General features: G+C 35.6%; 1 protein-coding gene across 1 annotated transcript; it reads right to left on the bottom strand.

Annotated features, from left to right (window-relative positions):
- Positions 1-531: 531 nt before the first annotated feature.
- On the bottom strand, positions 532-14,938 carry LOC140744131 (uncharacterized). Its single transcript, XM_073075609.1, has 16 exons — positions 14,778-14,938; positions 14,554-14,648; positions 14,243-14,440; positions 13,849-14,006; positions 13,579-13,776; positions 13,400-13,493; positions 12,853-13,010; positions 11,953-12,114; positions 10,647-10,765; positions 10,476-10,567; positions 10,024-10,319; positions 9,297-9,460; positions 8,378-8,593; positions 1,804-1,960; positions 643-762; positions 532-560 (listed from the first exon to the last, which is right to left on the bottom strand). The coding sequence occupies exons 1-15, from the start codon at positions 14,849-14,851 to the stop codon at positions 754-756; spliced, it is 2,190 nt and encodes a 729-aa protein (XP_072931710.1). The 5' UTR covers positions 14,852-14,938; the 3' UTR covers positions 532-560; positions 643-753.
- Positions 14,939-15,284: the final 346 nt, after the last annotated feature.

The following is a 15,284-nucleotide window of genomic DNA, read 5'->3' as shown; positions in this document are numbered from 1 at the left end:
GTCTGACAAGGGGTCGGAAAGACGTACGTAATTGCCGGCTTCAATTCCGTTGCGTACAGATCCAAACTTAGTCTGTTCTAATTCTTTTTCAATTTTAGGTTCATCGAACTTCGTGTAACCATTTTTAGGTTCATCGAAAAACGCAGTTTGCTCTTTTTGGGTTTCGGTTTTGCCCTTTTCCAAATCCAAAGTTTTCGGTCTTTCGGCGAGAATGTGTCCATTTGTCTGACTTTTCGGCAAATGTCCATTGGTCTGACCGTTAGTCAAATGTCCGTTTGTCTGACCGTTACTCAAATGTCCGTTTGTCTGACCGTTAGTCAACTGTCCATTTTTTTGCTCTTGTCCATTACCAACTGTCTGGCTGATGATAGAGACTTTTTTCTCCGGTCGTGGCGATTTAGTGGCGTCCGTTTGGGAATGACGCGTAGACGTGTATATTCTTGGACCCATAAGATCTAGCAAGAACAAGGCGGCCACAACGAGGGACAAGGATCCAAGCACAGAAGCGTTCACGACCAAGTTTCGCGGAACAGAGTCTAAAGATGCCAACTCTAGACCACCTGCGGAAAAAAACATATATAAACATTTTTAAGACAAAATCCAGAGCCAAATTCCTCCAGCCAGTTAAGTAAGTTTACTTACCCAAAACAAGGAAGAACAGCATTCCAAAACCAAGGAATATTCCTTCCAATATCCGTCGTCCCCTCGGTATCTCTTGGTAGATTCTCGCTAATATCAGACCGAAGGTAATTATCACGTAACCTGCAAACATAAAGTATTATCAGTGCCGTAATGTTCAACTTCGTGGCTCTACAGTGATTTATTGTTAGAAGACTCATAAAACGCGTTTGCAGTTTCAAAATACGTTTTGTAGTCTTAAATAAAGAAACATGAAAGAAACGATTTATTGTCCACACGAAAACACAATATATCTACATTAGTATTGTGTCTAAAGTAAATCATTTATTGTAATAAATATTAATAGAAATTTCATGAAATACATTTCCGATATATGTTTATGACGAGCCGTGAAGCGGAACTGTCATCATGCCTGTATAACGCAAAAGATTCCACATTTGAATCCCGGCCAGACACACGTAATATGAATTTAGATTTCTACTCTATGTCTAGGTGTATGTACTTATGTATATTCATGTTTGAGCTTTATATATTCACTAGTTTTTGCCCGCGGCATCGCCAGCGTTTGAAAGAAAATAACTAACATACATAAAACTGAAAATTCATACCAAGGCGCCACTGTCATTGGAATGACAGTGGCGCCATCTGGCGAAAATTGGTCGTACCAACTCTGAAACCTTCGTGGGCTGATGGACAACAACTTTGCTAAAGACCATCACTTGATCAAATGCATAGTTTACGATTCAATCCTTACTAATATCGATTAAAATAATCGACTTATTGGTCGATATCGATTCTCCGATTAATCGATCTTAGATCGCCACCCCTAGTTCCCGTGGGATTTCCGGGATAAAAACTATCATATGTCCTTTCTCGGGTCTCAGACTATCTTTGAACAAAATTTCATTAAAATCGGATCAGTGGTTTAGGCGTGAAGAAAAGACATACATACGGACGGACAGACAGAGAGTTACTTTCGGATTTATGATAATAGTAAGGTTAAGTAAGGATGTAAGAACCTATGGGTGTACAAAGTGTCTTTTTAACTAAAATATTCGAATACGTTGACTCTGTGGACTTATCCCATGTGACTTAATTTAACTTTTAACCTTGTGTCAATGATTACCAAAGTTGAACGACGAAAAGTTCTTCATAAAGTCTCACCTCCATATACAGCGTCCGCGAAGGCACCACCCACGGAATCCCAGGTGACTGACGTGAGCAGCGACCACTCGCGGGACAGCTTCTGCAGCAGCAGCGCCAGGCGGGCCTCGTCATCGGTGGATACTCGCTTCGTGACCAGGCACGCCACGCAGAATATCTAGGAACAATCCAGTATTTCTATTAGAACAGATTAAACAGTAATTCAATTTCTCCTTTTACAAGATTTCATGAAAACTAAGTAGGTACATACCTACATCTATTTGGCAATAATCGGTTTGTAACATATATTATGTTAATGATTTTTGTAATAATGGTAATGATTCTATAATTTGGTATTTACCTAATTACCTAATTTGGTTTAATTAATTTCGTTGAATACTACGAGGTAACATCGATATCGCCCGCTTTTTAGAAACTTAAAAGATAACAATATGGTTGAAGCCCTTTTTTATAATCGTACTGTATAGTATCAGTAGTATTTAATGCCTATTTCCTATTTCGTTATAGATTACATTACATAGTTATGTTTTAATTTTTTTTGTTATTAAATTAATAAAACGTTACACCAGAAGCAGGTTTAATAGCATATAAGTAAGCAACTATTAACTAAAACTAAGAAATCTTGAAAAACGTATATTTTTAAGGAAACTCCGCAAAAGCCATAACACAATAGCTACACAATAGGTGATCCGTCGGTAAGTACACTGTGACCTCCTGAACGTCCTCCCTCGGTCCTCCGCGTCGCTGCTGTCCACCGTGGGAGCGGCATTGGATACAAAACTACGTAAAACTTCTATTACCATCTACTTGAGTTTAAGATGAAGAGCTATAAAGCTATCGTGAGTAAACCTCCAGTTACTTAAATATAAAAGCGAATGAGTATTTATGTAGGTTCGAATTTAATTTTTATTACAGTCACTATTAGTCTCTTTATTTTTTAATTATTATAACTTTATTTCATACTAGCTGTGCTACGCGGTTTCACCCGTGTTAAAAAGAAATGTATCAATATATTTATGAATAAAGTTCTAAAATATAAGTAGCTTACGTTACTCCTTATTACATCAGCTACCTGCCAATAAAAGTCCCGTCAAAATCAGTCCAGTCATTTCAGAGATTAGCCAGAAGAAACAGACAGGCAGACAAAAATTGTAAAAAATGTTAATTTTGGTGTATGAAACATATGTACTCGTATATTCATGTGCATATAGTAAAAAGCGCTTATTTCAATATTAAAAGCAGACCCTCCAATGTTATTTATATGTATAGATGAATCATGTAATCAGCGGTGGATATCTATAGGTGATAGGTATTCTGTCGGTGCTAAAGATTTACGAATTATGCAAGGTAAAGTTAAATATGCATAATATTATGAAAGGACAAAACTAAGTTTTAAAGCAATATACAGTTTAGACACGATGTCTTTCTTCAAACTACTCGGAAATTATGAACGGCTTTTTATAATATAAAATATATGGTCATAAAGAGAAGGTTTGCTTGTGATCTGTCAATTTTGAAGTAGGAAATCGATTTAAATCATTATTGCGCCATCAGAAAACTATTCGAGATGAAACATACTTAGGTGATTGGCTATTTATCCGTTGCGTTAATTTAACCGCGAGATGCAACTAGTGTAGTAAAACCAGCTACTATAATATAATCACAGTTTGAAGTTACCACACATTGGTAAGCGGTAGTGGATTGAGGTCTTGTAAACAGAGACGATGAATACCCCTAATGGTGCACATGACTTTGACATACAGACACGTTGTGCACAATTGCGTAATCAGATGTACGCACAATCCATGGGAATTACTGCGTTCATACCTACGTTAAACGAATACATAAGTAAACAGCAGAGGTGTTTAATAGCCAGTAAACAAGTGTTAAAAATAAATAAAGTTTTAATAAGGGTAATAAGTTCTGGTTAAGTGCCAAATTAAGATGGCACCAATTGCCAACAATGTTTACAACCTAAAGTCAGATTGATTTGAGTAAAATTTCTTCGTGATCTATATAAACGTGGTCCTATTATATAAATCGAAATTCATGCAAGTCTTTAAGTCGATAAGTAAAGGAGTACAAAACTAACGTAGGTCCACATGGAGGCGTAAATAATTGCAACTGTGTCTGTAATGTAAAAAATGTTGGTCACTTAAATACCCTACCTAGTTTCTTATAAAACCGTCTTTAGGTACATTTATAATGACATTTACCATATGCCGATGCTACCTGTAGTTTTTTAGCATTTTATAAGTCTAAACGACCCCAAGTTAGACAATCCGTGAAGGTCGCATAGTAGCGTGAAATAGTCTATTGTTAGTTTCGTATGACAATTTCTAATGAAATGTTCAATAATACTTATAGCAGCGTTTAATTGTATAAAGGTAGGTATGTTAGGTTACGACCGTAGTAAGTTCTAATAGTACGTACAGAAATTAATTTCCAAGTTAACTGCACCAATCGACGACTAATTTACATATATTTGGTCAATATGCAATATATGTAAATAGCAGACTTGGGTCGTCAAGACTCTTGAATTCAACACAATCGTCTTATCGACCTACGTACCTAAGCTAAAAACTTAATATTAGTACGCCATATGTAAATAAGTTACAAATGTTAATAAATAGCAAATAGTAATAACCAACTAAAATAAAATATCATCGACTAAACCGTTTTTAAAACATTTAGCAAAGGACAGCACACCAATCCGTCCTGGCATGCGCATGCATTTTGCTAGAAGATATGGATCATCGATTTCCACAAGTGAACACAAGCACTCCCTCATGCCGTCCATATATGCAAAACAATATACACAGACACTTAGCGATTCTTTTGTTTCTTTTTAAAGGAAACGTCGTCTTCGCCATTTTAATGGAAATGAGGAAAATGACCACCGATACAACTTCACTTCTTGTTCCTTGGCGCTGTTTTTTCTGGAATTATTTCAATGAATGAATGAATGAATGAATTTGAATGAATGAATGAATGAATGAATGAATGAATGAATTTATTTATTTGTAAAAGCATGCGTTTATAAAGTAGTTCATACATAGTAATTGCGTTCGGCATACTCTACCGGTTGATCCGGTGTACAAATCTTTGTTTTATTCTTATAAATAAACATTAATTTACATACTTAGTTGTCCATTACAATTTACATATAAAATTTAAAGTGTTATAAATATTTATTACAATATATCAATTTTCAATATCTACTGTTAACAAAGAAAAAAAAATATTAATATATGAATATACTATAATGTAAATTTATGATTAATGCAAATTATTTCTTATTTGTTATTCTATGTGGTCTTGAATAACATTCATTAATAAATTTATCTAGGTATAGGTAAACTCGGCAATCCTCTAGCGGTCACACGTAAGACGTGAGAATATTGTTACCCAGATCAGATTAATAACAGTCATTAGCGCTGTATTGAATGACACATTGAAGTTACGTGGCCGCCGCAATGAACTTGTACACCTGACGGTAGAGTCGTTAAGTTCAATAAGTTTGATGTCAATTAGGTCAAAAGAATAAATATTATTTTTAGGAAGTTGGAGACGTGTAATGCTGATGTAATGGGTTAGGCACAAGGCTCCCGAACATTAACAAGTGTTTTATTAAAGTTGAATTCAGTATAGTATAAACGGAGATCCGTTGTTCAAATCCCAGGCATGTACCGTTTTTTTTTCTTTCTTAACGAGGGAGATACCTTCAAAAGGTACCCGACGACGTGGGAGCGACGCCTGGTTATGTGGGATTCTTACCGCACTAAAACCCCCCCGGTGGCCGTCCTCGACGCTTGTTGGAGAACTCCGGGATCTCCGACGGAACGCAACCGGAGTCCTCCAAGCCAAAGATTAATAAATAGTTACTACGTAAACCAAGCGCGATGCCCCGATCGGGCATGTACCTACGTATTATTTTATAAACCATTTTTTTAAGTGTTAGTGAATTATCATTTATTGTAACAGGGAACACCGCAAAGAAATCTTGCCCGCCGAGTTGATTAAGAAAAGTCTCTTAGATTTTTAAGGGTGTTTAAGGTTTACCAATACACTTGCCCCGCGCTGTGTAATAATTGCTGCATTTTCATTATAGGAAACAATAATGTAGGCACGCTTTACTACGTATCGATAGGTCAAGATTGTTATGCAAACATATTGAGCCATCAGCCATGTCAGGGCCCGACAATTTCAAAATAACATGCTTGGAGAGTGGACAGTTCTACAAAATAGCCAATGAATTTTGTATGGATGTGATGTGATGAATGCGTTATGGATTAAAGGAAAACACTATAATTTCGGTACGAATTAAAATGGCGCTAAAATTTAAATCTGCAAGGTTTATGTAAAGCACAAAATACTGCATAACACTCGCATATAAATATTCTATTTCACCAATTATTTAATATTACCAATAAAATTGATTTCTTTCTTATATACGTATTTTTTCCGTTTTATAATTTTTACTCTAGTGGTCACTATAATCGTCCGAAAATTAACGATTAGCTCGAAAAACAAACAATTAAAGCGAGAAAAATACTTGTTAAGTTTTCAAAGAATAACTATTCAGCTTAACTCCTTTTCATCGATAACTTAAAATTTTCTTGACGATGCAACAGATAACTTCATCATATCAGCAGGTACTTACAAACTCTACAATCTTGAGCGCGACCCACTTGTCGCAGACCGCCATCGCCGCACGTTACACAACACAACTCACACCAGCATTACGTTAAGCTGGGTCGAGACTCGGGCCCACTGATTACGAGGCGAAGGGCGGGACGGCCGCGCGGCGCTGGCGCACACTTTTGTTTGAAGCTACGTCTTCACGCCGCGGCGCCGCGCGGCATTGAGGAGGCCTTAGCGTTCGATTTGTAGTAGTGGTCATGCGTGAACATCGACGATCTCAAAATCATAACCTTTTCTTGATCATTATCCATATTTAACATTTCGTTTCAAAAAAATTAAATAGAGAAAAAAATGACATTGATGTTGAGATCGCACGTACAAAAAAAACATGAAAAGCATAGGGTTAGTGAAGCAAAAAACGCAAAATAAAACAGTCATTAAAGCATTATACTTAAATTTATTTATCAATCTGGCATGCAATATTATTAAAAATCTCATAAAACACCGAGAGATAAATTCATATTGTCTCGTTACAAAATGTTTTAGATTTTGCTCATTGTAGATAGACAATTTCATAATGCTGGGTTAAACATCCTGAGAAAACAGTTCCAAATTGATTCGTGTACTTAAAACCTGATTTTAAATAGACTTACAGATATATTAAATTACAATATTATGAATATTTCGTTGAAAAAACCTCAAAAAATGCAGATTGCCAGTTGTGCAATAATCCTAAAGGCGGGGCGTGCTCGCCCACGCCCACAGTTGCCCTTAATTCATATTCAATAACATTAAAACAATATTGTAGACACACTTAAATATACCGCGATACTGCCTTATAAAAGCTTCAAATTTAATACATTAATAATTATTAAGTAATTCAAGTGGATTCTTATAAAGGACATCATGAGATTAAATATAAAGTCTAAAATTAAAATTTACCTCTCTTATGCCTTAAAAGGAGTGGAGAGATTAACCTAAGATAAAATTAATAAGGTATAATGCATACACACGTTAGTAGCGACACATAAAACCACATTCCCATAACAACAGTTTAAACAAAGCATAATGTCTTCAAGCAAACAAAATGAAAAGTGCAATTTTAGGACATTTATACAGTGCTTTAACAAACAAATCCAATAACATTTCCCATACATTCAATCAAATTGCTTAATCGATAACTCGCGTAACATTTCTAATCGTGTTTCATGTATTAGCAAACGTGTTTTTAAAAATAAAATGATTATAGAAAAAGCAATTTAATTGAACATCTATCTCTCTCACTCCAAAACCTTAGTCCTCTAAGTATTAGTGCAGACTACATGCATTCTTAATTAGTGCTATAAATTAATCAACATTGACAAAATCAAATCATAAAATAAATATTTAACTGGGTAGCAAAGCCGTATTACGATAACTTTATAATGTACTAGGTTTTCCTCGTACGTAACATACATTCGCTTACAAGATGTAACTTTATGCACTTATGTGTATGTCCGTCATTATCTACTTATCGTGAATTATAATTTGATATTTATCAAACGACACAATGCGACTATGCGACACAATGCATCGAACATGTGGCGCGAAGTAAGATATCTTTTTGATTGTATTGAAATTTAATATAAAAGTAATGATTACATTTTTTATGGTATTTCAATCAAGTCGTCAATTCGTGTAATTTACGGAAATTTACTGTAAAACACCGTATTAAATATAAAAAAATATAATTGCATGTTACCTTCTAATAGTCAAACCTAGTACAATGAAGCAATTCAAACTATTACATATTTTTAAAGTTCTATGCTGCTGAAAGGTTTGTTATTTAATTTAAAACTTTTTGTACTTCTGCTTTAAAGAACAAGAAGATGAAATTTATAATGACAAATTGTGAATACAGCTCAGCTACCCAGTGTTCACGTCGACTCACGGGTCGTTCTTGCTGGGCGAGATGAACTGCTGCATGGGGTGCGGCGCGGTCCAGGGGTTGTAGGGCGGCGCGGCGGGCGCGGCCGCCCACACGCCCGCCTCGCCCGCGCCCAGCCCGCCTAGCCCGCCCAGCCCGCCGCCCAGACCGGGGCTCGAGAAGTTCAGCGACGACATCGACGACACGAGCGACTCCACGCCGTTCACGTGGCTCGACCAACTGGAGACATTATCATCAATGTCAAATAGCCTATAACTTTTTATTTCATCGAAGATCACAAAAATAACGATAGGCCAGGATATTGTTTGTTTCATTCATGAAAAATCCTATAAACCCAATAGAAAAAAGAAAAGAAATCCAACAACTATTATAACGTAAATCTATGTATGGATTACGAAAATAGGTGGCATTTCGCATTTAAAAATTACAGTTACGCGTACATAAATCCTATCTGTGCACGAAAATGTATACAGTCATTTATGAGATTAGTTTGTACAAAAGGAAAATTTAGTTCCGCCTAACATTAATTTATTGCGTAGTGGAAACATTTTCATTAATCTGCCCTTTCATTCCAATCTTTCATTCAATGTTGACTGTCATTTGGCACTATGTTCTATGTGTACAGTCCCGTACCCCCCGCTAAACAGCGTGGTTGGTATAATTTTAATGTTGTCTCATTATATTATAATATTATTTAATAATATTATATTATTATGAAAGAATATTAAAAATCCGGGAGGTATTCACTCCCTTGAGATATTGCCCGGGCAAAGAGGGTACCCTCGAGACCCGAATAATTCCTAACTACCCCCCATATTGCAAACGCAGACGCAGCATATGAGAGATCGGTAGGTACGAAGTCCCATCTTGCTTGACTTGCTTGCTCTATAATTATATGAACGAGTATTATGTATCATCTCACTCGAGCGGCGGCGGCGCGGCGGTGGCAGCGTTGCGTTGGGCCTCGTGGATCATGCGCAGGCGGCGCGCCTGCGAGCAGCGCTCCAGCGAGAACGACGCCGCCGCCGCCGGCTCCTCGCCCACGCGCCGCACCTCCACGCCGTACTCGGGCGTCCAGCGACCCACCTGCACACACGTGACGACCACACACATGCATACACGAAGGCAAATTAGCCAAATACGTTATTGTCTTAGAAGTCACCCCTTTCTAACACAATAACGTGTTTAGTAAATTGGTGACCTAATTAGGAGTCAAATTCAATAAAAGACCAAAGGTAAAGGAAATTCTAATGAATAAATATGAGTTCTGTCGGTTCATATTTCCTAAACGCCTAATAATCTTCCATCCATCCTTTGAATTGTTTAGGACACAAGTGAATAGGTATTATTTTCCATATTATGCTTATCTAATACAAGAGGAAGAGTGCCATAGTCTGCAGTCAGTAAACCTTAAAATTATACTATATTTTCTTCATATATACTGGTAGTGGACTATTACGAAATATTTTCCAAGTCTATAACATAGATTCCTGCAAAATTTCTCGCAACACCTGATATAGACCGCGCCAAACTGCTAGTCCGCTTTGAATAAAGAAATTAGTCGCTTCGTAACAGCAAATTATAGATATCAGCGGGACGCAGCAGTTTGGCGCGGACTATACCATGCATGGATGTTGTATCAGTATTACCTCGCGGTACTGTCGCAGCAGCTGCGGCGACTGCGGCAGCGACCAGTCGACGGCGGGGCGCGCGCCGCAGCCCCAGGCCGCCGCGGCCGCCGCCACCAGCGCCTTGCGCGCCATGGCCGCGCCGCGGTGCGAGCGGTACTCCACGATGGCCGCGCACGACGCCACCGCGCGCCGGATGCGCACCTCCTGCACCTCGTCCGTCAGCGCGTACAGCAGCCGCACGATCTCCGCGGACGGCGTCGTCGGCGGGATGCGCGATATGAATATGCGACAGTTGTTTATCGACGGGCACACACCTGACACGTTACGATATTGTTACGACACCCACACGTAGCTTACAATTTTTATAAAATAAAGATTAACGAAAAATATTCAGCGTCTTGTTATCACAGAGAAATGGTGTGAAGTTAAGTAATTAATATAAATTCTATATTTTGTAACAAAACACTTACCCAACTGCCAGGATGGTCTGATCATGTAGTTATTGAACATGCGAATAGCATTGCTCGCTTCCGCCTCCGTAGTATACATCGCAAAAGCATAGCTAAAACCATTTTGGAAATTAATTTTGTGACTTACTAAATAATAACACAAAATTCAAGAAATTATAGAAAAATACGCACCCTCTGTTCCAACCAGAGAAGTTGATCATCAAACGGAACTCAAAAAGTTCCCCGGCTTGCCGAAATAGCGGCACGAGAGTATCCTCGAAGCAATCGTGAGGGATCCTTCCGATGAATACCTATACACATAAAAACGTAATTTGTCTGTGCAATACAATTACAATAGATACATTACAAAGCTAGTCCACTTCGAAGACGAGTTATTCGAGGCACGAGTATTGTTTAGGAAGCACGAAAAAAGCCATATTTTAAACTGGTAACAGGATAGGTACTTCGAGCTTAACATCGAAAGATATTCTTACATCCGATCATATTTTACTATTTGCTAACATTTCTGATAAGGCGCTTAAGCAGGTGATTATATACGCGAATGCTTAGATTACTAATGTATTTTACTAAACTAAACGCGAATGATTAACTCTAAGTTTCACGTTGTATTAAGATAATATGATTCACTTGATGCTACATTTTGTTTAATTATAGAGTTAGAATTTGGCAATTCCCATGCATGCATGATGACATATTATTCGACTTATTCGTTAATTTCTGAGTGAAAGTGGCATAAATATACGCGACAGAAAAATTCCGTCAGACTCTTACCGTTATGAATTGACCAAACTCTAGTGTTACGAATGTCTTGCGCTAATATCATTTTAGACTAATATTATCGCGGAATTGAGACATTTATAATGTTTTTAATACATAACAGGTACTCTCGTTTTGCCAATGTTGTTAACTCGCGATACGAGGATCGTGGTCACGATCACAATTTCGCCGGGAAATGCCGCTTACTATACCAGTGGAACCAACACATTCAGGTCTTAGTCGAGGCTGTGGGCTTGACTGACATTGTTGCTGGTTGCTGGTACAGTCGCCATGGCATGGGCCGACCAGTGTAGAACGAAATATATACATAGACCGAATCGCAGCATAGAAAGAAGGGGATGTTTTATCTTTTAAAAATCCTTTCTGTATAAATATTATAAAATGGTTCTATAGGAAGACCTATCAAACTCTCCTTACCACTCAAGGAGAACCAGCTACGCTTTTCTTACAATTTTGACTGACTGCTGGACCAAGCAATGGTAATCACAACAATTACGTACTTACAACATTCTGTACAAAAATGAGATAAACAATAATACAAAATATTACAAACATGACTATATAATAAACGCGGGAAGCTCCGGACGTCTTCCCGCGTTTAGTATTTTACGGTAAAAAAAAGGCGCCAAAACAATGGGAAACAATGTAAACCATATTATATGACCTTTTTACTGAATAATTAAATACAAACAAGTCTTACCTCACAGTTTCTTGACGGCTCGGGTCCACTCCATGCATGAGGAGCCTTCCTATAAATTCTTTGTCCATTTATTTGAGTAAGTGTATACGAGGTATTATTCTCAGTTAACGATAATAATCTCGATGATAATTCATACTGATTCACTTCACTTGATGAATAATGCTTTACAGGAGGCATTGTAACAAAATATAAATTATTATTCTTATAACAATACCTTCGAAAATACTTCACCGACGTGCTCTTCAAATGAGCTCCAAATTCTCAAAACAAAAAAAGGGAAAAATTCCTTTCCAGAAACGCTGAAAATGGCGTATTCCAAAATAAAACAAAATGGTGGCATTTGAAGTGACCTTGAAAATAAATAGTCAAATAATAAATTTTAAAATCGTATGTGAAAAGTTATAAAACTTTATTTCAAATATAGTTTAGATAAAATAATTATTTTATTAATTTACAAATGTATTTTGGAATCAAATATGGTTTGTAAACACTTTCTTCTTATTAAATTGAATTGTTTTGTAAAGGGAAGTAACAATTTTAAACCGAAACATTCGAATTATTTCACTCTCTGTTGTTTTCTAAAATCCCTAAGGGCACGTATATAAAGTTATGATGACATATCAGTCAAATTATAGCCTACGATTTACAAAAGGTATATCGCGTATACTATACAAACTTACAAAATAGAATTTGATACCAATTACCAATATGAATACTGATGTGATAGGATTAAATAACTGTAAAAATCATTTTACACATAGTTATATTATAAGATTTTTAGAAAAGCATTAATGGCATTATAAAAATATTTACGAAAGCTATAATGATAAAAGATGGTTTTACTTTATGACCCATTCTCCTTACTATTTGATTAACATCTAGACTATTCATTAACTGCACCCTTAAAATATAAATTCGCCGCGTTTTGGGATTCATACGCATTATTTGTTGCTTAGTAAAGTATTGTAACTTTTTTAGAGTTATCCGTTTCATAACTTGAGGAGTAATTGCGGAAATAGCTTCTAATGGTATGGAATTAATGTCTTCACTGGATATACCTAAAAATAAAATTAAATATCAGTATCAATTTAAGAAAATCATTAAATACCATTTGGTTATTTAATAAGACAGTTTTTTTTTAAATATTAATGTAGGAAACGACCGTGCAGTCCATGTGGTAAGTGGCTACTGCTGCCCATAGACATACATGATCAATCCCATAAGATTAGATTCCCATCTTAGGTTTGCAAGAGATACTTTGCTACTTGCTACACCTGAAGACCAAGTTTTAAAGCTTCGAAAAATGTTTCTCCCTTACCACACTTAACATTTCTGTTATAAATTATCTATATTATAAAGCTGAAATAGGTGTTACATATAAAATTGCTTTCTCCACTATAAAAAGTTTCTAATAATTACAAAGGATTATTATAATTACTACACTCACTAGTAAATAGACCATTAAGACGTCCTAATTCATGTGAAGACCACTCGTACGGAAAACCATATGCCTTAGAATTTATTGCTATGTTATATAAAGTCTGGAATATGTTAAATTGCTTATTATTTATGTACAAAAAAAGTAAAAAAAATGTAAAGTGTAGTATTGATATTTATATTGATTACCTTGGTTTGATTACCCGAACATCTGTTCAATTTACTAAGAACGTCAATATTAAGCTCTTTAAATATTGTAGGAGTTATTTTTTGCAAATCAAATGACGAAAAGCCACATAATAAATAGCCAAGCTCATTAATGTGTGACCCGTTTAAGTACCATTTATTCCCAAAGTACCGTTGATACGCCGCAACTAAAACTCCATACTTTTATGAGATATTATTACTGAATGTCAAAAAAATCTTTAAAAATTATCATAAAGTAGAAAAAGAACAAACCTTACGCTTACAAAGGTTAACATTGCTATTTGAAAAGTACTTAAATACAGATGGGTCTCCAAAATTGACATAGTAAAGGTCTTCTTCCGGGACATGTTCTAGAAGACGACCAAAAGCTAATAGTTCTCTGCCTTGTAAAAATGCTGCAGTTTTTCCATCTGTAAAATGATTAAAAAAATTCTGTCTCTATTTTTTTAGGTCGAATTTTATTGTTATTTCATTATTGCTTAAAACAACTCCTGTTTACAGGGTCTTCGTTCATGAGGGATCACAAAAACACTCGTAGTTATACTCAACAAACGTTAATGGCAACGGCTGTTATAATATTTTACTTTATACTTACAGCTAATTATATTACTACAACGACGAGTTATTATATAAATTGAAAACCCACCGGTTATAATATCCCAAGCTAGCAAAACTTTTGATATAGGAATCAAATGCTTTTCTGTATGCATAAATAAATGCAAAATAGTTTCAGTATCGAGTCTTAAAAAGTAACTTGCAGGGCCAAAGAAAATCACATCCATTGAATTATCTTCTTTTATTATACTGTCAAATTCATCGTAGAAGTCGTCGTAATGAACATTTTCTACAACAAAATCTATATCAAGTTATAAAGTACATCTCATATTGCTTTAAAAATTATTTCCACTTAGATAATTAGAAATATAATTATAGTTAACGATTACTGATTAATAGTACCTGTTTCAGTCCCAGCAATCATAGAATTTTTTTCGTCTTCATAGTCAAGACCAAGTTCTTCCAGAGATTTTGTATAACTACCTTGTGCCATGAACCTAGAATCAACAATATTAATAACGTAAATAAAATAATAATAACAAATTTCATATCGCGTTACAAGCAGTAATCACTCATCAAAAAAAGTTAAAGTAATATTTTTTGTAATTATCATAAAAGATTATTACTTATTTGTTTCATGCGTATAACATTTTTGTACTGTGAAAGAACACAATATTATTATAAAAGTCAAAGCTATCATAATTGATATTATATTTTAACTTTACTTTTATGTAAAAGAAAATTTGATTTATTTGCTTGTAGTTAGTATGTTTTTGAAATGTATAAGACGTTTAACAACATCTAGATGGTACTGATGTTTAACCATTATCATAATCATATGTTCAGAAAAGATAAATTATATCCAATGTTTCTTGGAAGTTTTAAAATAACTGCCTGTTTATAACGTTTTCCAATGACATTTGATTTAAATAAAATTGTAGACAGCTCCTTACATTAGTATCAATTTGTTGCTAACAGCTTTAAAAGAAACTAAATCATAATGAATCTTAAAATAAGAGTTACGTCGAAAAAAATGCGACATTCTCAACGTGAGCTTTCTGGTGGAACAAAAACCAAGAAATCCTTAACAAGTAATAAACAAATAGTGTGAACTATGCTTAACTATTACATTG

This window comes from Epargyreus clarus, unplaced genomic scaffold (assembly GCF_041222505.1).
Source record: "Epargyreus clarus isolate Ecla_fem2 unplaced genomic scaffold, WU_Ecla_fem_2.2 ptg000008l, whole genome shotgun sequence".
NCBI lineage: Eukaryota > Metazoa > Arthropoda > Insecta > Lepidoptera > Hesperiidae > Epargyreus > Epargyreus clarus.
Note: the sequence above shows the minus strand (reverse complement) of the source record. Positions and strands in the feature narration are given on the sequence as shown.

What these genes read in the sequence shown, in the direction of transcription:
- LOC140744131 (XM_073075609.1), bottom strand. Translation starts at nt 14,851, where the DNA reads ATGATAGCTTTGACTTTTATAATAATATTGTGTTCTTTCACAGTACAA. An exon ending in GTTCGGGTAATCAAACCAAG is followed by an intron (nt 13,494 to 13,578) that starts GTAATCAATATA and finishes AACATATTCCAG; the next exon opens with ACTTTATATAACATAGCAAT. An exon ending in AGCCGTCAAGAAACTGTGAG is followed by an intron (nt 10,766 to 11,952) that starts GTAAGACTTGTT and finishes TTATGTGTATAG; the next exon opens with GTATTCATCGGAAGGATCCC.